This window comes from Hyaena hyaena, unplaced genomic scaffold (assembly GCF_003009895.1).
Source record: "Hyaena hyaena isolate Hyena2069 unplaced genomic scaffold, ASM300989v1 scaffold_716, whole genome shotgun sequence".
NCBI lineage: Eukaryota > Metazoa > Chordata > Mammalia > Carnivora > Hyaenidae > Hyaena > Hyaena hyaena.
In genome coordinates, this window is record NW_024081349.1 from 529,675 (window position 1) to 553,875 (window position 24,201).

At 34.6% G+C, this 24,201-nt stretch overlaps 1 protein-coding gene and 1 pseudogene across 1 annotated transcript in view; one reads left to right on the top strand and one right to left on the bottom strand.

Annotated features, from left to right (window-relative positions):
* The window catches only part of PRDM5 (PR/SET domain 5), a 209,083-nt gene that overhangs the window by 87,021 nt on the left and 97,861 nt on the right, over window positions 1–24,201 (top strand). Inside the window, exons 4-10 of the mRNA XM_039217772.1 lie at window positions 7,625–7,799; window positions 10,134–10,308; window positions 11,447–11,539; window positions 11,800–11,921; window positions 15,826–15,905; window positions 20,391–20,475; window positions 21,708–21,865. Of these exons, the coding sequence (XP_039073703.1) occupies window positions 7,625–7,799; window positions 10,134–10,308; window positions 11,447–11,539; window positions 11,800–11,921; window positions 15,826–15,905; window positions 20,391–20,475; window positions 21,708–21,865 (888 nt within the window). The remainder of the gene's footprint in view (window positions 1–7,624; window positions 7,800–10,133; window positions 10,309–11,446; window positions 11,540–11,799; window positions 11,922–15,825; window positions 15,906–20,390; window positions 20,476–21,707; window positions 21,866–24,201) is intronic.
* LOC120220649 lies at window positions 17,338–17,432 on the bottom strand (annotated as a pseudogene).

Here is a 24,201-nt window from a genome sequence, read left to right on the forward strand (position 1 = left end):
ATGCATACTTTCCCTTTAGCTTCATTAACTAGCCCTTTGGAAAGATGTTATTTCACTTGTGATTGAATCTGGCTCTGGAAGGGATGAGATAATAAAGTCTACCTCCATCATTTTACAAAGGAAGTAAAAGATTTTCAAAGATGATAAGAGACTTGCCTAAGGTGAAAGGGCTGAGTGGGAAAGCCAAAGCCAGGAGAGCAATCTCTTGATGGCTAATTAAGTGTTCTTCCTTTGTATAAGGCATAAGTGGCTAGTCTAAGAGTATATTAATACCAGGTGTATATAACAGAATATAAGTTTTTCTTGTTCATGAGATTGAGGCAACATACCAAATAATAAGCATCTGACCAAAAAAAGAAAATTATTATGTGAGTCATTGAAACGTACACAGAAAGAATAAAAAATTTTATAGGGACAAATTCCCTTTCGCTCTTAAATGCACTGGGTTATTTTAAGCTCATTTAGGAAATGTTTTATCCAGTAAAATTGAAATTGTAGATTAACTAACTCTACTTCACTCCTGACCTTGTCATTCCACTTCTCATGGTTCTAGTTCTTGCCTTAGGTTTAGGACTGGTGCTAGGATTTACTAAGTGTTATCTTTACAACTTACTTATCACCTCTAAGCCTTGATTTTCCCATGTGTAAAATGTATACTGGGTGGAGGAGTTCTTATGGGAAATGGACCCTGAGGCTAACCATCTCCTAAGTGCCTCCTATCTACAAGCATATTTTCTATATTCCTTATTTTTTAATCCAAAAGAACTCTTTTAGGTAGGAACTATTGACCCCATTTTGTAAATGAGGTAACTGAGACTAAGCAAAGTTAAGATAAACTTTTCCTAAGGATACATGGCTAATAAGTTGTGTACTAGAATCTCAAAGTCAGGTCGATCTGATTCCAAAACAAAATCTCTCTGTCCAGTGTACTTGGAAATGCACTTGACATTTCCATTAACACCTCATAAGGTTAAAATGAAGATTGGGTGAAATAAAGTACATGTAATCTGTATTGATGTGAGATACTATGATTTGTTTTCTGTGTTCTTAATCAATTACCAGAAATTAATAGTAAGATCTAAGGCATAAGTAAGTTTAATTTTTTCTGTGTAATGGATGAGAAAATTGAGCCCCATTGGGATAAGGAAGGATGCCCACATAGTCAGAAAGTGGCAAAGTAGTATCATTTCCTAGTCTCGTTCGAAAGCCTGTCATTCAGAATTCCTGCTCATGTTCCTCTCTAGACCTGGGTTTTACTCTGGCCTCAGGACTGATTCCATCACCCATGGACTGATTCCTGTGATGGACTTTCCCAACCAGTGTGCTAAGATACACAGGTGAGCTATGAGTAGGCTACTCCTATGGAAAGAGATAATGACATTGATGATGGTATTTTTTAAGACCATATACATACAGTTACTTATTCAAAATTCATGACAGTTGAATACGGAAATATTTATATGACTACCTTCTATACTTTCTGAAATTAGAAGTGGTTCTTTGTCTGCTTTAGAGTTTTGGCGGAGCATCTGTCTCAAGACAATGCTCTGTAGCAGCCGTACCACGTGGCACTATCTCCAACTTTCCTGTTGAATCATCCCGGCCAGGTTACTACTTTTTTCTGGATTTGTTTATCTTCATTATGTGTTTGTTTTGAAAATCGTGACAATCAAGATATTCAAAGAAGCTCTTGTGTGTGTAAATTTGCCTCTAAATCTGAATTCCATAGTATGTGATGTTAACAAAATGATGAATCTAATAAAGCCTAAGCCACCATTTTTTTTTATGTCATTCAGAGAAACAGATCAGCATTCCCTTGTACTTTACTTATTAGAATGGATTGTCCAGGGGCGCCTGGGTGGCTTAGTCGGTTAAGCATCCGACTTTCGCTTAGGTCATGATCTCCCGGTTCGTGGGTTCGAGCCCCGCGTCGGGCTCTGTGCTGACTGCCAGCTCAGAGCCTGGAGCCTGTTTCAGAGTCTGTATCTCCCTCTCTCTCTGACCCTCCCCTGCTCACGCTGTCTCTCTCTCTCTCTCCTAGAAATAAATAAAACATTAAAAAAAAATTAAAAAAAAAAAAAAAAAAAGAATGGATTGTCCAAAGGAAGAGCTTTTCAAATAATTTAATATAAAAAATAATCTTTTTGGTTGGGGATTATGAACGACTCTTAATTTACAGATTTGTTGAAGAATAGTAATTAAATTTAAAAAACGGCTAAACTGGCTGATACTCTTGAGCACATGACTGAAGGACCATATGGAAATACATTTACATATCCAAAGAAGATACAAATTCAAAGCAAAAATTTGTAGTTGATGTTTTATTTTGAACCTTAAAAAAAATTTGTAGTTGATGTTTTATTTTGAACCTTAAAAAGAATTACTATTAAATAGAGTAACAGCTGTGAATGCTTGAGGGAAAATTGCATCCCCTTGGACTCATGCTCAACCCTTCTTTTTCTCTCACACGGCATGTATATTCTTAAAGGAAATAACGTCTGCTTTCTCTGTAGATCACACTCAGAATCTTATTACTTCTCACCATCTTCACTATTTTCCTGCTATAATCCTTTCAAGTCACCACTATCTGGATTATGGTAATGGCCTACCACCAAAAGTAAATAAAGGAAAATATCAGTAAACTTTTTACTAGTAAGTGCTTTTCTTCTGTAGATATAAGCTTTTTTTTTTTTCTTTTACTATTCATTATTCGTAAAATGTTGAACAAGTGTTGTTCTGAGTACAGTGTATGCTGTGGGGGATACATGGTAATTCTTGTTTGCTGCCTTGAGGAAATTACCTTTGGGAAGATAAGATCAACACGTATTAGAATTTTATTGGTCATATGAATTAAGTGACAAAAGCCACAGAAGTAAATTACAAGTAACCAATAAAATTAAGGCATTTTATGTGGAGAAAACTCTTGGAACCTAATTCAGTGGATTAGAGAAGGTTTCATGGAGAAGGATGAAAATGAGGTGTGCCTCAGGTGACACTAAGAAATTGTAACCAGGAGGCCAGGTGGCAGCTTTGCAATTGTGCTACGGCAGGAATGAATTCAGTGCTTTCTGAGAGCAAGTATACCAGTTGGACTGAAGATCAGGAGGCAGGTTTATTTGAAGGACAGCTGGAGATGAGAGGACAAAGTGGGTTCAGATTATGGGAATCTATTTGATAAGCCTTTGGAACCATATCTGAAGACATGACTCATTCTATATGTTGAGAATCCTGAGATGTGGCTGGAGACTGGGGGAGTTTAGAATTTGGAGGACATGATGAGTATAATTCGGGTGACTGACTCTCCTGCTTTGCCTCAGACTCTTTCAGTTTGAGCTCTGAAAACCCCATGTCTTGGGAAACCCCTCAGTCACAGACAAAACAGATGGCTGGCCACTTTAGATATAGTTCAGATATAGTTTAGTACGTTAACAAGTGAACAGAGTGTGACAACCAAAAATCCAGAGCAGTTCAGAGCTCTGGTAGGCAGGCAGTGGAACTGAATTATGTTTTGGCTGAGGGCAGTTTGGCCAAATGGAATTTAGTCAAAAACAGCATTGTCAAAACAATGTTATGTGGCAGTTGGATTGAATCAGTTTTGAAAAAAAGTGAATATTTTAGCCACTGGCTTTCACGGTTTGCATAATGATAATAATAGTAATGATAATAATAGCTGCTACCATTGCTTATCATTTGTGCCAGGCACCTTACTAGATTTTAGAAATATTCTCACTTTTATCCTTACAATTAGCCTTTGAGATAGGCATTATTATTTTCTCCATTTTGCAAATGAAGAAACTGGTGGTTCTAGAGATTAAGCTGTTTGCATAGTCATACAGCTAATTAATCATAGAAAGAGACTTTGAACCTTGGCCAGCCCAAAAAAGCCTGTGCTACTTAGTCACTGTGCAGCACTGCTTTCTGGTATCAAGGAACCAGGTTTGTTTATTATTGATTATTTTCTTTTACTACAAAAGTAACACTTGTTGATTCTATGGACTAGCAGAAGAAGATTAATGCAAAATACTTAGAATTACCTCTACTTAGAAAAAAACTCTGTTAACTTGTTTGTTGATAATCTTTTTCTTTTTGGGGCACTCTATCTGTCTATCTATCTATCTATCTATCTATCTATCGGACATTTAGGCTGCAACATTTTGGTGTTATAAACAGCTTACAGTAGGAATAATTAGTTGAGGGGTGCTTATGTGGCTCAGTTAGTTGAGAGTCCGACTCTTAATTTTGGCTCGTGGTTTGTGAGCTCGAGCCCTGTGCGGAGACTGCTTGGGATTCTGTCTCCCTCTCTGCCCCTCCTCCACTGTCTCTCTAAATAGATAGATGATAGATAGATAGATAGATAGATAGATAGGTAGATAGATAGATAGATAAACAAATAAATAAACTTCAAAATAAAAATTAGCTAAAATGATATGCAAATAAAGCAAAATGAAACAAGCCTTAAAAACAAAAACTCAGAATGATGGACAATAATGCACGTGCTGATTAATGATTGTAAAATTACTCACTCTATGTTGTATCTCAACAAAGTGAAAACCACTGGCTGAGGACTATTTGCTTTTGAACAGATTATCATGTTGAACAGCCTACTTTCAGGTAACAGGTTTTCAGCAAAATCACCTGGAGCCCATAACAGGAGCCATAAGCAGGACCCCAGACCCCAGCAGAGTCAGAGAAGGCACTAACCCCTAAGATGTAAGGAGTGATTCTCTTATGGAGGGAGCTGTGTTCAGGGGAATAATCCACATACCTGATGATGGGAAATAATAGCTATAATAAGAGGTAAAATTCAGGATCAAAATATTAAAACAGTCATCAAAGCTGGAGCACAAGCTTAGAATCTGAGAGCATTGGGTCAATACTCTTTAAATCCTTTTTGCCAAAGGGCAAGAGATTGGGGCTGGGGTGAGCCTGTAGGTAAGGGATATTGCCCCAAGAGCCCAAGAGAGCTCCAGAGATTAGGAATGTGGCAGGGTCTATCAATGGGAGGTCTTGAAGAAGGAGAACAATATAATGAAGAGTTGTGATTAACTTAGTGAAGTGTAGATAAAGAACAATTTAAGAGGATACTTATCAAAACTACTGTGGCAGCAAATTGGGCTGGGCACTGGTAGGAATTATATGTAGAAAGAAGCTATCTGTCTATCTATCTATCTATCTATCTATCTATCTATCTATCTATCTATCTGTCTATCTACCTATCTATTAAATAAATGGATTGGAGTAATACTTGTAATGACATTCATCTACTTACCATATTTTTGGCATATAGACAAAACATGTAGTTGATCCTTTATTAAATCAAGGTTTTAACTGGTATATTAAAATTTTCTTTTATTATGGAGCCCTTGGATGGTGTGCTGTGTCTTATGATTGAGGGTTAAATTAATGTTACCATGTTTTAAAATTAAAAATGATATTTTTCTTGGTGCTATGAAGGCCATCACAAAATTGATTATTAATATTCTGGAAAGTTGCTTCAATTAAATTTCTTGGATATTGATCAGATAAGAACTAAAATTTATGACTGTGTTCTGAAATCTTCATTAGGTGAGTCCTTTGTTGCTTTGAGTAGCTATTAGCAAGTGGTTTCCAAACCCTCGAAATTACCACTTCTGAGTTTGTTTAAAAAGAGACCTTTTGCTGAGTGTCTGCATAGTTTTTTTTTGTTTATTTTATTGCACAAAGAGTAACAATTATATAGAAGTTAATTGTGTTTTTAATTAGAAATCACTTTAGGTTTCTGGAGGTTTAAAATTTAAAAAAAATTACAAGGATGCTGTAAATATTTTAGAAACTTCCTTTAACTAACTGTAGCTGATGGTTAGATTTGCTTCAGTATTTTGAAGTTTTGAATCAAACCTTTCTTGCCCAATAGTGACATGTGATCATCACACACACACACACACACACACACACACATATGGTTTTAAACATTACAAAGATTTGGTTTGTTGTAAAAAACAAAACAAAACAAAATAAAACCGAAAACAGTATGGAATATAAACTACTCTTTCTCCCAGCCTCCAAAGGATAACTGTGTAACAGTTTGCTGCATATTTTTCCATCTTTTCACAGGGGTTCTGCTTGTGTGTACATAATATACACATACACACTTACATATGTTACACATTCCTCTTCCTCCAGTCTCCCTTCTCTGGCTCACCTTACCTCTTCCCCCTCCTGTCTCCTCTTGCTTAACACGAATGCGGTGGTGATAATGCCAAAGCAGAGAAGGCTTTGTTCTGTGTTCTGTCCCATACTAAATTCCATCCCTTGGTGGAGCTTACTGTCCTTGTCCTCTCCTCCCTTTGTCTACCACCAAGGTTCAATAAATTCAGACTATGCTTTGCTTCTCTTTATCCTCAGCAGCCAAAGTAAGAGCCGTCCCAGAACAAATCCTCAGCTATGTAAAAGACAGCAATTCTGGGTGTTTCTCTTGGGGACAGCGAGCTAAGCAGCCCCAGTTCTGGCTTCCCTGGTGATTGGCCGAAGGCCCAGAGGGGCTTTTTGTACCAGTTCATTCCAAGTGTGAAGTTTCTCCAGGGTTTCCTTGGGAAATAGTTTCTTCTTTGTAGTATTTTTCTTTGCTGTTATGGGTTGAGATTTCTTATGCAGAAATTATCTATCACTTGTACCCTGATTTCTGATCTCCTAGAATTTTCTAAAAAAATTTGATGTGTTGATACTGGAACTTGTTTTCTTTTCTTCTCTCTCCTGTGATTTTAGTGGGATTTAAGTACACATGATGATTCAGTCAATGCTTTGAACTTCCCAGGTGACTGGTCTTTTTTCTTTTCTTTGTCTTTTCTTTTTTTAAGTTTATTTATTTATTTTGAGAGGGAAAGAGAGAGCGGGGCAAGGGAGCATGAGCGGGGGAGGTGCAGAGAGAGAGAGAAAGAGAGAGAGGGAGAGAGATAATCCCAAACACGCTCTCCACTGTCAGCACAGAGCCTGACTAAGGGCTCGAATCCACGTACCGTGAGATCACGACCTGAGCTGGAATCAAGAGTCGAACGTTTAACCGACTGAGCCACCCAGGCACCCCATCTGATCTTTTTTTCTATTTCTGGTTTAAGGTTTTGGAAGTTCTTTCAGGGTTCATTTGCAGTTCCTCTGGCTTATGTTATAACTTAAAAGTTTTTTCTTTCTTCCAGGTTTGAATGTAATATTAATCATAGTTAGATCATTGATATCTCATTGCTCTCTGTGCAGAAATGACACCATTACTTAAAACACTTTTTTTTTTGCTGCATTTACAGGCCTCCTCAAAATGTTATGACATGAGGCAAATTAACGATATGAAATTAGCTTTTAGAAATTTAAGTAATTACCCTTTAATTTGATATATATAAATGTCACTATCTGTAATATATATTTTTACTTTATTTGCTGGGTGACTGAATATTGTCAGTTTCCTTTTTCAGTATCTGGGTATGTTGGAGATATATACAAAAAAAGAATAGTAACTTTAAAGAGAACATGACACTCAATGTATCTTAAAATGGTTTCTTAATTATTATTAGAAATAAATGGTTCAACATTTTAAAAAAATTATCGAGATATATTTGTCATACAACAGCATATTTTTTTGTTAATTTTGTCTCAGGAAGGAGAAAACATTTTCTATTTGGCAATTGAAGATATAGAAACAGATACAGAACTTCTGATTGGCTACCTGGACAGTGACATGGAGGCCGATGAGGAAGAACAGCAAATTATAACAATGATCAAAGAAGGGGAAGTTAAAAATTCTAAAGGACAATCAACAGCTGGCAGAAAAGGTATTGCCTCTAACTGGTGATCTGAGAGAATGGAAGTTGTAGGAAGTTTGAACTGCAGTTGAGTTATAGTTGCATTATAATAGGGTGTTCTCAAAATAAAGTTAGCTTTTGTCAAAACTACTCAGAGAGAGTATCCAGCTGTAAGCCCATCTTTCTTCTAGCAGGAGCAGAATGCTGGGTGTGGGTGATCCCTGTGCCCTGTAGAGCTGCCAAGGTCAGCGCCAGTTCCTGACTCTCACTGCTCTCACTGGTACAGCGGGTTGGCTAGGAAGGAGGAGTTTTGTGCTCCAGTCCTGCATGTGCCACTCATCAGTCTTGTACTGGGCAAGTCACTAACTCTTGGAGACTTTACTTTCTCACCTGCACATGGAGAAAGGCAAGCACAGAGGTGTGCAAGAGGGCGCTGCTGGATGCTCATGGACTATTTCTGGGCCTCCCTCTTGTTTGAGATCCTTTGAGAATCTGGAACTTCTGGAAATCGCTTTCTGTTCTGATCATAGAAGCCTGCAGGATTGTTAGGTTGTTCCAGTTGGGTAACCAAAAATGTGTGTTGACAGTAGGTCTAACCTATTAGATCAGTCCCTGCAATCCAGAGATGTCGCTTGTTTGCCATCTGCTGGGGAATAATCAATTATTATTGAGGCTTGTTTCTATTATGTTGTGTTTTATTCCTGATGGTGTCTGAAGGAAACATGAATGATGTTACAGGAATTCATATTTTGTAATAGGTTGAAATTTACCATAGACTATTTTTTTAATTTTGTTTAGCAAAGCTGCTTCAAGAAATGATGCTGGTTTCTCTAGTCACCATGGTAGTGTAATGTCTTTCATATGAATTTTCTACTCCAACTATATGTTGAGAAAGTATAAGCATTCCTAGCATTGCTAACTTATGCTTCTCTTTCTTTATATTAGTTGGATTACTTAAGGGAAAGATGAGGGCAGGCTTTCTGTTCTATCTTTCAAACATGTATTTTGCTGTTTCAAATTTCAGACTTTGAGTAATGGGGATTATTTCTGTATTATTCTGTATTTTCTTTTGGGGGAATATTTACTTTTCTATGTGAATTACAATATTATTGACTACATTCCCTACACTGTACTTTTTATATTTATTTCTTAAGGTTTCCCCGCACACCCAGAGCATATTATTACTGTGTCCACTACTTTAGCTTAAAAATGGGTCTCCTGCTTATCTATTATCACTCTGAGTTTTCTTTAGGTAACAAATATCGAATTCCAAATTGTTTTCACTTTTTAAAAAATAATCAATAGAAACTTAAACATATTTTTAAAACATATGAATCAGGTACATACATTATTGCTATTTTTATTTTAGAAATCAGTTTTTATTTAATAAAAGCACTCCTCCCTCCCTCCAAAAAAGCCCAGAACACAAACAGAACCACCAAACCACCAGCAAAAAGAAACAATAATCCACTCAAATGTCAAATGAAACAAATAATCCACTCCAATGTCAAACAATAGAGAGTTTGGTAAATAAATATGGTACCTTATGTTTTTTTTTTTTTTAATTTGACCTGGGAAACTGTTAAATGGAAAAAAAAGAGTAACAGATGAAATTGAATATACAGTATGATCATGACTGTAGTTATTCTTAGACTGCATAAAATATGAATGGACAAAAGACAGATCAGGCTTGAGACTGTATTAAGTGGTTGTCTCTTTATTGGTATTGGAATTATTGGTAATTTTTACTTTCTTTATATTTTCTGAATTTTCTAAATCTAATCTTATTTAATAATCAGGAAAAAAGTGATGTAAATAGCACACTTTGAGCAATTTGAGTGGAGCCATGACAAGTCCATAGGGATTGACGAGCCGGGGAGACAGTGAAGCCTCCCTGCACCTGCCAATGAGTGCTGTCTTTATGGCCTTGGTCTCTTTAACATGTACATGAGATTCCCATTGGTAATTCCACATAGTGTGCCTTGGTTGGATTTTTTCTCTTTGTGCACTCAGTGAACTCAAGATGACCTGTTTCAGGGAAAACTTTAGCTTTCTCATTCAACATTTGTAATAACTCTTTGATGTGAAAAGTTAACATCATAGGGTAAATTAAAAATTGATTTTGATTTTGTATTAATTTGCTGAAACACCAGTGAAGTGAATTAAAAGAGAATGTATTTGCTTCTAGTAACACTTCCTATTATTTTTCATGGACAATATTAATAATACTCAGAGAGATAATAAGAATTTACTCTTCTGATACTATTAAACACAATTAATTTTGATTTTAAAATGAGGATATAACTGAACAGCTCTTGGACCTTAATTTTTGTCTTATGAATCTGTTTCCTTTTAAATGTACAGATTGCCTTGGCTGTAAAGAGGACTATGCTTGTCCCCAGTGTGACTCGAGTTTTACCAGTGAGGAAATTCTTGCCGAGCATCTTCAGACATTGCACCAGAAACCTACAGAGGAGAAAGAATTTAAGTGCAAGAACTGTGGGAAGAAATTCCCAGTTAAGCAGGCTTTGCAAAGACAGTGCGTACAGCAAAGAATATCTTTAAAATTATAAGCTAACACTTTTTAAAAATCTATTCCATTTGATTTGTTTTATAGTTGTGTGTGTGTGTGTGTGTGTGTGTGTGTGTGTGTGTGTGTGAGATGGAGATGGGGTAGGGAAGAAAGTAAGCATTCTATATTGTCATTGTCATTAACTTATCTTTTCTTAGGATAATATGTTGATTTTTGAAACATTCTGATTATGAACTTTCAACAAGTAAACGTTATTTATGCTAATAAGTCCTTGTCAATTTATTTACTTGCCATTAAATATCAAGCTCATTGATTTACTAATCTGAAATTCAGTTATGCATAATTTAGTGCTCTGAGGTCACAGATCAAGTTTCAGTTGTCTGCATTTGATATTCCCTCTGAAATCAGTAAAAGAAGAGTTTAAGAAATGAAGAGAGTTCAGAGTATAAAGAATACGGGACATTTTGGGAAGCAGTGTTTATTTTATAACAATTTAGTAGGAATAATTTAAAGATGAATAAATATAGGCTCTCACATGAAGATAAATTAAATGATCCCATATGGTGCTCTGTACCTTTTATTATTTTGACTCTTTATATTAACAGCATATAAATTTATCTTTTTACTTAAATATTTTACAGCATCATTAATTATTAAAAGTGAGAAAGTAGATATGTATATTTTTTTTTCAAGAATGTCACCTTGAATATGATCAAGAAATCTTCCATATTGACTATTTTCATATATTATATTGCAACTACTTTTGCTTGTGAAATTTGAGATGAAAAATTTCTGCTCAAATCTTAAAAAATTTATACTAGCAAGAGATTAAACATTTGGAAATTCTGTTATAGGCTCTTGGAAAAAAAAAACAAGTACGGGCTATATACTTTTTAGAAAATAGATGTTAAAACTGCATTCCTGCTAGCTTTTATTGCATCTCCACCATAGATACTTTTGCTGAGCTGGGTCTTATCATTAAACTAGGTACTACCAAAAAATTTAAAAGGGTAAAAGACAAAATGAAAACAGAGATCACCAACAGGATTTTATTTAAAGTAGAGATACTTTTCATAAGTTTTTGTCGTACACTTCCAGTTTTTATTTCTTTTTCTTTTTCTTTTTTTTTCTATTTCTCCCTCAGCATTCTTCAGTGCACGGCAAAAACCAGTCTGAAGGATTCTTCACGAAGTTTCCAGTGCTCCGTTTGCAATTCTTCCTTCAATTCAGCATCGAGGTTTTGTGTCTGAGTTATCACACGGCTGTTATGTAATTGTGGGTCATTTTTGGCAGGCATGCTTTTTTATGCTTCTTAGTAATTAAGTATCACATGCTACAGGATAAGTGCTTTCCTTTTTACCTGCCCAGGTAATGCATGCATTGACCTGGAAACTCTACTAGAGACCATGCACTGCAAAAGCAGCCTCTGTGCTGTTAGACTTTATAAGATACATCTTCACCACTTCTTTTCCCCGTTCCCTTCTGGTTGTTTTGCAGTTTTGAGCAGCACCAGGAGACTTGCCGTGGGGATGCCAGGTTTGTGTGCAAGGCCGACAACTGTGGAAAGAGGCTGAAGAGCAAGGATGCCCTCAGAAGACACCAGGAAAATGTCCATGCTGGTGAGAAGTCACTGGAGGGTCGTTTTTAAAGGGGCTTCCTCTCCCCAGGCTGCCGTGATCTGTTTTTAATTCTTGCTCTCGAGTAGAGAGCTTGCTTTAACATTGTGCTCACACAGATGTGGAGCTCTGGCAGTGGACTATTTTCTTTCTCTGAACACTATTTCTTTTTTAAGTTGGTTTCAGCAGTATTTTTCATTTTTGTATGTCCGAATCAACCATAACTGGAAACCTAGGGTAGAATCTACTTGAGTCTGGTAGTCAGGTGTATTAAGAATTAATGTCTTTAAATAACAATTTGAATGTGAAATATGAAATTTTTTTTAGTAGATGTATTTTAAAACTATTAAATGATGCTCTTGTGCCTTAAAATTTAGTAGTAAAATTCTATTTTTTAATTTATATTTCTCTCATATTGGAGAAAATTACTGCATTTTGACACGGGAATTGAATGTATTGGGATTAATAAAGCAGATACTATTTGAATGCCTTCTAATGGCCAGCTAAACAATAAAACATGTATAAATTTTGACTGCCACTTAGATTTTATTTGTTTAGCACATGGTAAATGTATTTTGGTTTAGGGATCGAATCTGTTGCACTGAGTTGAACAGATGGCGGTATCATCAGTTAGTTAACTTTTCACTTCCTCAGTGTCTTTTCCTTAAAAGAGGCTGAGGTTCATGGAACTCCTCACATCCTTCTGTGACTATACTTTTCTCATGTGTTTACATTTGTGCTTGGCTTCTGGGAAATGTGTGGAAAGATGTCTTTCTGGACATGAGGAAAGTGGATTTCTCTTCTCCCATCTTGTTTATTCCCACATTCAGGAGAACAGGATAATCAGTACTCAGCTTCTGTAGCCTATGTTTGTTCATTGTCCAAAAAGTATCTCCTTTAATGTTAAAGTTATAGAAGCTAGTATGAGTGTGTCTGCTGGCTCCTATTTTGCATCATTATTTGGGCTACAGATTAAGGATAAGCTGTCTATGAAAGTTCTGGGTAGTAGAAAGTATGCCCATGCAAAATATAGCCTTAGGATGATATCAGTAGGACTTTACATTGTTCTGATTTCTTTCTTTCCTTTTGAAGACTATATGGCTGATTTAGGGAGAATGGCATTTTCCTGAATTCATTAAACTTGGGCCTTCCCTATGCTTACAGAAGGCAAGCATAACTTTTTGATAGACCTGTCTTCATAGATTTTTTTAAGCTGTTATGTTTAAAATGCTGTTCTTAATTTTCTCCATCTTTGTCTGCAATGTATTATAACAAATCTTTCATGTCACTTTAAAGTTAACTTTGCTGAACTAAGTAAAAAACCAGATGCATACTGAAACTCTGGAAACTCTCATTCTTGTTATTGAGCATGTGGGTCTTCAGGCTGTGCTAGAAGCCTCATTTCTCTGAGACTTCTTGTAATTGGCCTTGGATATGACAATATTACTGATTCTGGAAACTCATATTGACTTTGTAGGAAATAATTTATAAAAGGAATTAAAAAAATTTTCTCGCTTGTGGAAACATACAAAATATGGAACGTATAATATTAGCCAGAGCTCACAATGCATACTTTTTGTTGAGATTGGCATACAATCTGTCTCTCATATACAGCCCCTCTCTTACCTCTCCCTTTTCTTCTGTGAGATGCATAGACATTTGGAGAAAGAATATTCTACATCAGAATAGCAAGTAAAGCAGTGTTCATACATATGGTTGTAGAACCTTCTACACCTGGGAGCATACTTAACCCACATTATATTGAAACTTGCAGTACTTGGGTGACTGTATTCAGTAGGGTTGCATTAATTTCTCACACATCTCCTACTGTTGTAAATAATGTGCTCCTGAATGTTTTTGAAAGTTGAATCTGAAAGTAAAAAAAAAAAAAATCAGGCTTAACCTGAATATAGCAAAACTAAAATGGTATATAGTCTAGTTATGGCTTTGTAGGTACTGTGTCCTTCAACCTAGGGAAGCTGGTAGAGTGATGAAGACCTTCTTAGTTACCCAGGAAGAAACAGAGAATGAATGGCCTGACTTCCTGAACCCACTTCCATTTTTTTTCTTTTGTTTAGATTCCATGGATGCTAAAGCCAAGAGATTTTGTATTTAGGTGATTACATTTGTCTGCACTCTCAAGAAAATTGTTATGAATTTTTAAAATATTTTTTTTCTTGGGGCACCTGGGTGGCTTAGTTGGTTAGGCGTCCAACTCTTGATTTCAGCTCAGGTCATAATCTCATGGTCGTAAGATAGAGCCCGCTTGGCATTCTGTCCTTCCTCCTCCTCTGTCCCTCCCTCTGCCCCTCCCTTGCTTGCACACACTCACTCTTTCTCTCTCAAAAAATTTGAAATAGTTTTTTTTTTTCCCCTCAAAAGAGCTTGGATTCCTATTCTAGGATGAGGAGTAGAAGACATGAGGAGGCGAGAAAAGTTTGGAGACTAAGGATGGGGGTATGGTGTATTGCCTGTGATTCCGGCTGGAGGGACAGTAGCAAGAAAATGAGGATACAGTAAGACGAGTGGTTGAGAATGTCTCAGTTCTTTCTTCTCTCCCTCAGGGAAAGGATAGGGTCTAGTCTCAAGGAGCAGCTGGTATGAGGGATAAGACAGAACAACAAAAGATTATGAGTTGAAGGAGGGAAATGCCAGCTAGTGGAAGCTAGAAAAGAAGGAATATTCGTCTATCATGACACCCCGTGTGTGTAATCTGTAGGTATAGAGTTACTCATTTTGCTGGGGAGAATTTCCTCCTTTACTAGCCATATTATTTGTCAATCACTATGAAAAGTTTTCTTGGCTGTAGTATTAGCATGCTAAAAATAGTGCATTTTATGAAATAAGTAAGAACAAATCCATGCTTTTCTTTTTCTGAAAGTTTTTCTTGAATAGCAAATCCATACGTTTCTTTTTCTAAAAGTATTTTTCTTTTATAAATACAGTCCTATAATAAATAAAATCACTCTATAATACTTTTTTAATGACTTTTGGATATTTTTTAAAATAATAGAGATATGGGGGTATAGATGGGGTTGAGGTTGAGGCAAGAACAGCCATGGATTTGTCATTATTGGGGCCAGGTGATGGATATATGGTGGTTCATCATATTTGTTTACTTCAAACATACAAGTTTGTATATTTGCAATTAATTAAAAGTTGAAGAAACCACTCTGTGGTAATTTATGGTAGTGCAGATGATACTCTTATTACATCATATTTGAAAAAATGTTTTATTGAGTCTTCATTTCTATAATCACTGTGAAATTTGAAATATGAAATGAGCTATGATAAATATAATCACTATGTAAAAAGACAAATTTTGGGCTTGTTTTGATTTGTATAATAGTACAAATGTTGATATAATGTTTTAGTGTACTTGATTTTGGTTTATTCTGTTTTTTTTTTTTAACATTAGTATGAGAAAGTATATGTTCATAGATTGTGTAGGAATCTGGTGCTGGAAAGAATAATCTATAAATTCCATCTTAAAAAACCCAGATGATTAAATGAAATATTCTCTTAAAATTTAAAACAAGTAGCAAAGTCACCTTATGAATTAATAAAATCAATTTTTTTCTTTTATAAACACATTTGATTGATTTCAATTAAAAATTTTCATGTAAGTGTGCTTTTTCTCTTTTAAGTCTCCAGTAGTTTATGGAAAGGTAAGAGGCCCATTTTATATATGTCGAAAGTAGTATATCATGCTGAATATTTTTCAAATTTAAAAAGAAGGGGTTTAAATCCAGTTTAATGGATATAACTATAACACTGAAAATTTTGAGTTCTAAGTTAACAAGATGAAATACCTGTTTAGAAATTATATATCACATAGAAACATTGTATCTGATGCTCCTCCTCATATTCTCATTTAAATCATGATGGTATTTTATTTTCATTTTAGGAGATCCTAAGAAAAAGCTCGTATGTTCAGTGTGCAATAAAAAGTGTTCTTCAGCATCAAGTCTGCAGGAACATAGAAAGGTCAGTAAGATCAAGAGTAACGCTCCTCAGAGTGTAAGATCTTTTAGTCATTTATAGAAACTGCCATGAAAATTTTTAATTGATTTTTTATAAAGACAGAGCTTTGTCATTAATTTACATATTAGCATATTCTAAAATGCAAGACTGATATGTAGAAAAGTAAACTCTTGCAAAAGTATATTTTGAGTTGCTTACTGTTCTGAATGAGAAATATGTCGCCAGTGCAAAGATGTCTAGCTGAGCCTTTCACTGTAACACCTTACCCTGGTTTCAAGCTTTTTTAGTTGCTGTTTGCTCAGGAAATACTATATATTTGATGGAAACGTATAGTTTTGTGTATTTATAATAAGCTCTGCAATGGCGCTTAGGTATTAAAATGGAAGCATATTATAGTGAAGTCTGGCAAAACAAAGACAAGAGCTCCATTATTTTGAAGAACTAAAAATAATATATAAGTATGTCAGAGTGTTCTTAGCAGAAACAAGGATTATATTAGAAGAAAATAAATTTAATACATTTTATAATAAACATAAAACTTATTGCTAAGTTACAAATTTTAGTGTGAAAACTTAACCTAAAAAATATACCGTGGCTATTAACCCTAACAAAATTAGCACTAGTTAATAGAATTTTTAGTAGAATAGAGCTAAAATAAAATTTAGATTTTTGTTCCAAATATGACAAATTCTGAAACACCCATATTATATTATATTAATATTATATTATATTATATTATATTATATTATATTATATTATATATCGCATCATATCATATATCATATCATATCAACAGGTAAACGATTGTTTTTTAATTTCACATATTGCTTTTCAGAATATCTAGGAGCATATAATATTTTTAGTGATTTACTATTGAAGAAGAGAGTACACAGTACTAGTGAATGTAAAATTTTACTTTTCTTGTGGTTTACAAAATGAATTTATCTCTTTATTTGTATATAGATATATTCCAAAGTAACCTGATGGGCTTTAAAATTCACATGACATTCAGTCTGACAGTTCTATAACACCTTACCCTGGTTTCAAACTTTTTTAGTTGCTGTTTGTTCAGGAAATACTACATATTTGATGGAAACATATAGTTTTGTGTATTTATAATATTATGTTATATTGTAAATATAATATAAACCCCATTTGCTGTGGGTTTAATCTGTAAAATCTAAAAAAGATGACCCAGATTGTAATTTATATATTGGGTGATTTTGATCCTCGGGGGACGTAATGGAACAATCGGTGGACTGAGCGTGAGGACAGTGGGTGCCGTCTTCTATCCCCAACACTCCATGTAACATTGGTCCTCTATTCTCTCTCTTATTAAATATGACTTGGAATGGGTTCATGCTTTTTAATTTTTTCTCTAAGTTCCATGAAACGTTTTTTTCAATTTCCAAATGGTTTTCTAATCGGATTGTTTAAAAATACAGAACACGTCAAGAATTTGCATATAATTCTTGTGCATGGACCATGCTAGTCTTCACTGTAACATTCTAATTTTAGTACTTGCATTGCTTACTTCGTCCTTATGGCTTCTGAAGCAGAATCCTAGTCTGAGGCAAAACGATGAAATCCATTATAGTAGATATTTTCTAAACACCTTCTTACTTGTATAATTCTATGATTTTTTTTCCCTGGTCAATTTAAATCTTAAGAACTTGAAATTTAAGATATTTTACCAGATTAAAAATTGTACCAAACAGAGCATTTCAGGAAAGTTGCTTGTAGGATCTTTTTCTGAAAAATGTTCTTTTTTCCATTTATTTTCTTCATAATATAAGAACCTTTTCCCCAAGGAATATCTTGGTAGAGCCAAATATTACTTGGTGATGGTAGAACACAGCACCCAAGTTATCTCTGAAAAATGTTAATAACTTATTAGCTCAGTGCAGCACTTCCTTCATTACAGCATAACTCCTCTAACTTAGCCTTTCTGAATCCATAGACAGCTTTTGTTGACTTCCATTTCTGACTCTGTTCTTAATAGTTTGGTTTGTTGAATGTCTAATAGTTTGGTTGCAGTATTTAACCTTGCCAGTAGAGCAAGGTTAAATATGAATGACATGTATGAATATGTCAAATTACATAATAGTCTAGAATAGTATCTTACATTACTGTATACTATTTTATGTTACGATAAGATATATTATAACCCTTCTTGAATATTATTTAATTAGGGACTTCAAAATTGTAATTTATTATGCTCCATATCAACTAGTAAGCTGGACATTTTGAAAATTATGCTTTGTCATTAGGCATAAATAAATAGTATTACCAACTTTGTTTTATTAAACTTTTTTAGGATTTTTGAAAATAGCTCTGGCCTGAATTTTCCACTACAAATAACATAGTCAGTGCAAAAATGCTTTAATGTACAGTGAATATTCTATTTTATAATTATGGAAAATTAATTCAACTGAACCTTTAAGAGGTATTTCATGTTTTAGAAGCCAGGAGAGTTAAGAAGTGAACAAATATGGATACTATTCTGAAGTATTTTATTTAACATTTAACACTTTATATGTGGATGAACAATTTTTAAAATTGTATACATGAATATAAGTTTTATATTAAAAATGAAAATTAAATATATTTTCATTTGTGTATGGCTCAGAAAGCACATCATCTTTTTTGGGGTATGTTATTATTAAAAAAGACATATATTACAGAAACATAGAGTTTAAGAAGATAAATCTCTTCTTAGTACGTTTAATTAAACATTACACATAATACCATTCCTCCTTAAACATAGGTGTTGAACCAAAGCCATGTGAAGGTCTTTGATGATTGAACAGGCTGTCTTTAAAATGGCTCAGGCTTAAAGTTTTTCTTCTGAACTGTGTAGTACCTACTTCTGAGTACTTGAGCGTATCCCACATTTTTTGTCCAAGGAATGATAGAATGCTCTGGACTCCATATATTCACTAATTAAGAATAGATGACATTGCATGTAAGCAGAGGTGTAAGTCAGTGTAAAACCACCATTCTGCTTCTGCCTTGTTTATCTGCATTTTCTGTCCTTTTCCCAACTGAGTTTTCTGACTCACCAAGAATCAGATCTGACAAAGGCAGAAGGGGGTTAACAGCCTCAGACCTGCCATGTGGTTGGGCATCGAATTAAGGCCCAGGCTACAGACGTCAGACCTGGTCATTTTCCCTATCTTTTGTTTTCCTGCCTTGTCCCGTCTTTTCACTCTCTCTGTTTTGAGTTCTCCCATGGCCACTTAGATGGAGGGAGCCAATTACCAGCATACCCGAGTCTTCTACCCTTGACTCACTCAGTTCTTGGCTCTCTGCTTTGACTTCACTCTGCAGTGGCCCTAGTTATTCTGCAGGGATAATCACAGCACCTTGTCTTTCTGCACAAGGGCCTTTGCTTTGCTGGTGTTTTGTATTGTGGGCTTTACCTTTAATAAGGTTGAAATAGAAACATAACGTCACCAAAACTATTTTAGAATCTTCAGTAAAACAATGTAATGCTCTTGTTTGCTGGGAGGGATCGTTTCTTTTCTTTTTTTTTTTTTTAATATTTTTAATTATTTCTGAGAGAGAGAGAGAGTGTGAACAGGGAAGGGTCAGAGAGAGAGGGAGACACAGAATCTGAAACAGGCTCCAGGCTCTGAGCTAGCTGTCAGCACAGAGCCCGACGCGGGGCTCGAACCCACGAACCGTGAGATCATGACCTGAGTCGAAGTCAGAGGCTTAACCGGCTGAGCCACCCAGGTGCCCCTCAACGTTTCTAATATAAGGCTTCTTGCAATACATTCTTCTTAAGAACTTTGTGCATTATTTCTGATAATAAACTGGCGTCTACTTTTCATACCACCTATACAATTTATCTGATTTAGTGTCTGGGAGAGAAAAAACTAAAGTTAATATTCAGTTGAAATACTTATTTAGCCAGCTGTTTGCTAAAGTTATGTTCCTTACTTATTATGGTTTTTGATCTTTTCTTTTCATTGTGGTCTTCCTATCATGAAAGAATTTTACTTTGAGCTAAATGTTTTTCAGAATCATATCTTCTTGTCTTCCTTGATAATTCATGTTTTGTTCTGTTATATACACTTAAAATTTAACTAGTTTAACTATTATAAAGGGAATATTATCACCTACAGTTTCTATATTTCCAAATCTAAATTTGTGCATAACAAATGCACAAATGGTATATATCATGTCAATTATGTATAACTTTTTGCAGAGTGTAGAAATTTAATATGCACTAAATAGGCCAGCTATACTGCATATTTAAATAGTGTGCTGCAGTCTTGTATTTTCTTTTAATTGTTTGTTTTTATTACGTAACATGTACATTGCATTTTCAACTTATATATGATAGTATGAACAAAGTAGAGCTGAATTATAATATAGAGAGATTGCAGTAGCATCTATCCACATGTTTATCTTTTTACTTGAGTTGTATATAATTTATTTGGCATTGACAGTTGACCTAACTGTCAACTTAACCTTTTGCAGATTCATGAGATATTTGATTGTCAAGAATGTATGAAGAAATTTATTTCAGCTAATCAGCTAAAACGTCATATGATCACTCACTCAGGTAAAATACATATTTGTTCATTTATATTGAAGTCACTACAAAATATTCACTTTGTCCTTTTCAGGAGCTCTGAGAATAGTAATCAGGAGACCTGGCTCTTAGTTCAAGGTTGGCCAGTAACTAGCCCTGTGATTTTGAACAAGTTACTTAGCCTCTCTAGACCTCAGTTTATTTATAAAGCCAAAGCGATTGGACAAAGTGATATCAAAGCTCTTCAGAATCACCATTTAATTTATTATGTACTCTTCCTGGAGCCTTAGATTCTGTTCTTTATTTGTGAAAAGGGTCCTACCTTTCGGAATTGCTGTGAAGATTAAATGATATCATTATGTACTGTGCTAGCAGGGGTCTGACTTTTAGGAGGGATTCAACTATTATCGTTTCTGCATTTATGGATACTTTCAGATTCTCACTAAGGTACTAATAAATGTTAATGAGAATTTTATAAATACATTTTGAGAATATAGGTTTTTAAAGCTGTAGTTTCATTTTAAGCAAGTTTGAGCAATGGGTCTGTTATGCAGATTAAAAAGAATAAGGTCTGAAAATAAGTTTTGGTTTAAGAAGTCTCCTAGAGTTTGGAACATCTATAATTTAAGGCCATTGAGGTTAGAATGTTTTTACATATCTACTTTGTTTGGTGATGGCCATAGATATTTTGGCAGATGAAAATAAGAGATCAAAAACTGATGGCCTTCAGATATGCTTTGTTTGAAACAAACAGCAGTTTTCATATCTAGTGGTCAACATTACATTAATGTTGCATAAATATGGATTTTATACAACAACCTAGGTGTGTAGTTTCTGTTGAGAATTGAAGCTCTGCCTATATGAGTTCCACTTGCTCAAGTAGGAGGTAGGTCTGTCATTTACTTTTATCACTTTCAGACCACTCTTAGCATTTGGAGTTGTGACCTTGGTTTAAACTCATACCTATCAGCACATTTTTCATCTGGAAGTAGGATTTTTTCCTTGAATTTGAACTTCATCCTTACATCTAAGTTACTTTATACATTTAGTCTACAAAAATGAGTGTCTGAAATAACAAGCTCATATTTCTTTTGTAAGTAGGGTCACATGTCTAATAGAAATGAATTGGTGTAGATTTTTTCAGTTGTTTGAATCATGTTTCGGTTGATTTATCCATAAGAAGCAATATAAGGTAAGGCTGTTTCCCTTTTTATCCTTTACCTTTATATAGATGTGAGATTGTCTCCACTCATTTTTCACAGAAAAGCGACCCTATAATTGTGAGATTTGTAATAAATCTTTCAAGAGGCTTGATCAAGTGGGTGCTCACAAAGTAATACACAGTGAAGATAAACCTTACAAATGCAAGCTTTGTGGAAAGGGATTTGCCCACAGAAATGTTTACAAGAATCACAAGAAGGTAAAAGCTTATAAATATTATTATTATTATTACTTTTGCTGGTTTGCTGATCTGACTTTAATTTTTAAAGGGATTTGTGTGTATCCGGACGAGCTTGTGCATGTGGAATAATTAGAGAAGTTCTTGCTTTTCCTTTCTAACCCCTCTCTCAGTGCCATCCAATGTTTCTCAGTGTTGTACTAATTGCAGAGTCTTTATTCTCTCCCTTTTTTTTCTGTAACATTTGACACTCTTGTTCACATTACCTGTTTTGAAATTCTGTTCATCTTTGGTGTATACTTTGATAGGTGTTCTGCCAATTTCTGTGAACACTCATCTCCTCTCCTCCAGCAGGTTATCTTGGATGCATCGGCTGTGGCCCTCTTCTGTATTCTTTGCTACATCCATGACTTCTGCTATCAACTCTATATCAACACACGCCAAATGACCTATTTCTTTAACCCAAGTTTCAGACCTATATTTATTTTATTTTTTGATACATATCTGGGTATCTTTTTTACTTACTAAATTTTAGCTTGTCCCAGAATGACTTTTTCATTCTTTATGCCCCAGATAACCTCTCTTTTGAAGTTTCTTCTTTCTGTTAATGACAAAAGCATATGCTTACTCCTGTCTGTTTCTTTAGTCTTATACCTTTTTTAAAACACTGATTCTTAAAGTCTACATAGCCTCTACCTTGTCTCGTCACCTTCAGTTATTTGTTCCTTTATTATCCCAACATAGTGATTATTGTTCATCTTTATTTCTTTAATACCCATCTAATTAGATTCTATTACTTATCACTTCCCACCTTTCATTCTCCTACATAAATTATCCCAAAGTGCAACTCTGACATATCACTCTTGTACTCTAATATTATGAGTAGATTTCTGATGCCTGTAGGTTATATGCACCTTGCACTCTCCCATGACCTCAACTTTTCCAAATGTTTATTCTTTTCTCTGCATACCTAAAACAACTTGACATTTGCCTTCAGTTAGCATGACCTAATGTCCCCTTCCTTTTTTCTATCTTTTTTTAAAATTTTAATTCAATTTAATTTTTAACTAAACTCTATACCCAACATGGAGTTTGAAGTCACATGCTCTACTGATTGAGCCAGCCAGATTCACTACCCTTCCTCTTTTCTGATAGGACTCTCTTCAATAATAATCTAATTTGAAATCAGTTATAATCTCCTAATTTTTGTTTGCGTTTCCTACATCTTACCTTTATTCTAGTTCTTGTTTCAGAATGTATTAGCTTTATCTTATCTATTTTGAGTAGATAATAAATACTATTTTAATTGAATTCAGAAAATGGGGTTGTTATTGAGTTCTATGTGTTCTTTATATATATTGGGTGGTAACCTTTTATCAGATATATGATTTGCACATATCTCCCCCCATTCAATATGTTGTCTTTTCATTTTGTTGATCGTTTCCTTTGCTATGAAGATGATTTTTAGTTTGATGTAGTCCTGTTTGTTAATTTTTGCTTTTGTTGCCCTTGTCTTTGGAGCCAGGTTCACAAATCATTGCCAACACTCATGTCAGGCAGCTTACTGCTTATTTTTTCTTTTAGGAATTTTATGGTTTCCGGTCTTACATTCAAGTCTTTAATCCATTTTAAATTAATTTTGGTATATTGCATAAGATAGTAGTCCAGTTTCATTCTTTTGCATGTGGCTGTCCACTTCCCTCATCACTATTCATTGAAAAGACTCTTCTTTCCCATTCTTTATGCTTGCCTTCTTTGTCATAAATTAATTTCACAAGTTTGTTTCTGGGCTATCTATTCTGTTCTATTGATCTTTGTGTCTGTTTTTTTTTATATCTGTATCATATTGTTTTGATTATATAGCTTTGTAGTATAGTTTGAAATTTGGGAATATGCTGCCTCTTTGTTTTTCTTTATCTAGATTGCTTTGGCTACTTAAGGTTTTCTGTGGTTCCATACAAATTTTACAATTATTTGTTATATTTCTATGAAAAATGCCATTGGGATTTTGATAGGGATTGCATTGAGCTATAGATTGCTTTGGGTAGTATAGACATTTTAACAGTATTAGTTCTTCTAATCCATGAGCATGGATTGTCTTTTCATTTAATTGTGTCTTCTGTTTGTTTCATCAATGTCTTATCATTTTCACAGGACAGTCTTCTACTTCTTTGGTTAAATTTATGTCTAGATATTTTTTTGATGCAATTGTAAATAAGATTGTTTTCTTGATTTCTCTTTCTGATAGTGTGTGAAAATGCAATGGATTTTTGCATATTAATTTTGTGTCTTAACACTTTATTGAATTCATTTATTAGTTCCAGTAGCTCTTTTGGTGAAGTCTTTGGGGTTTTCTA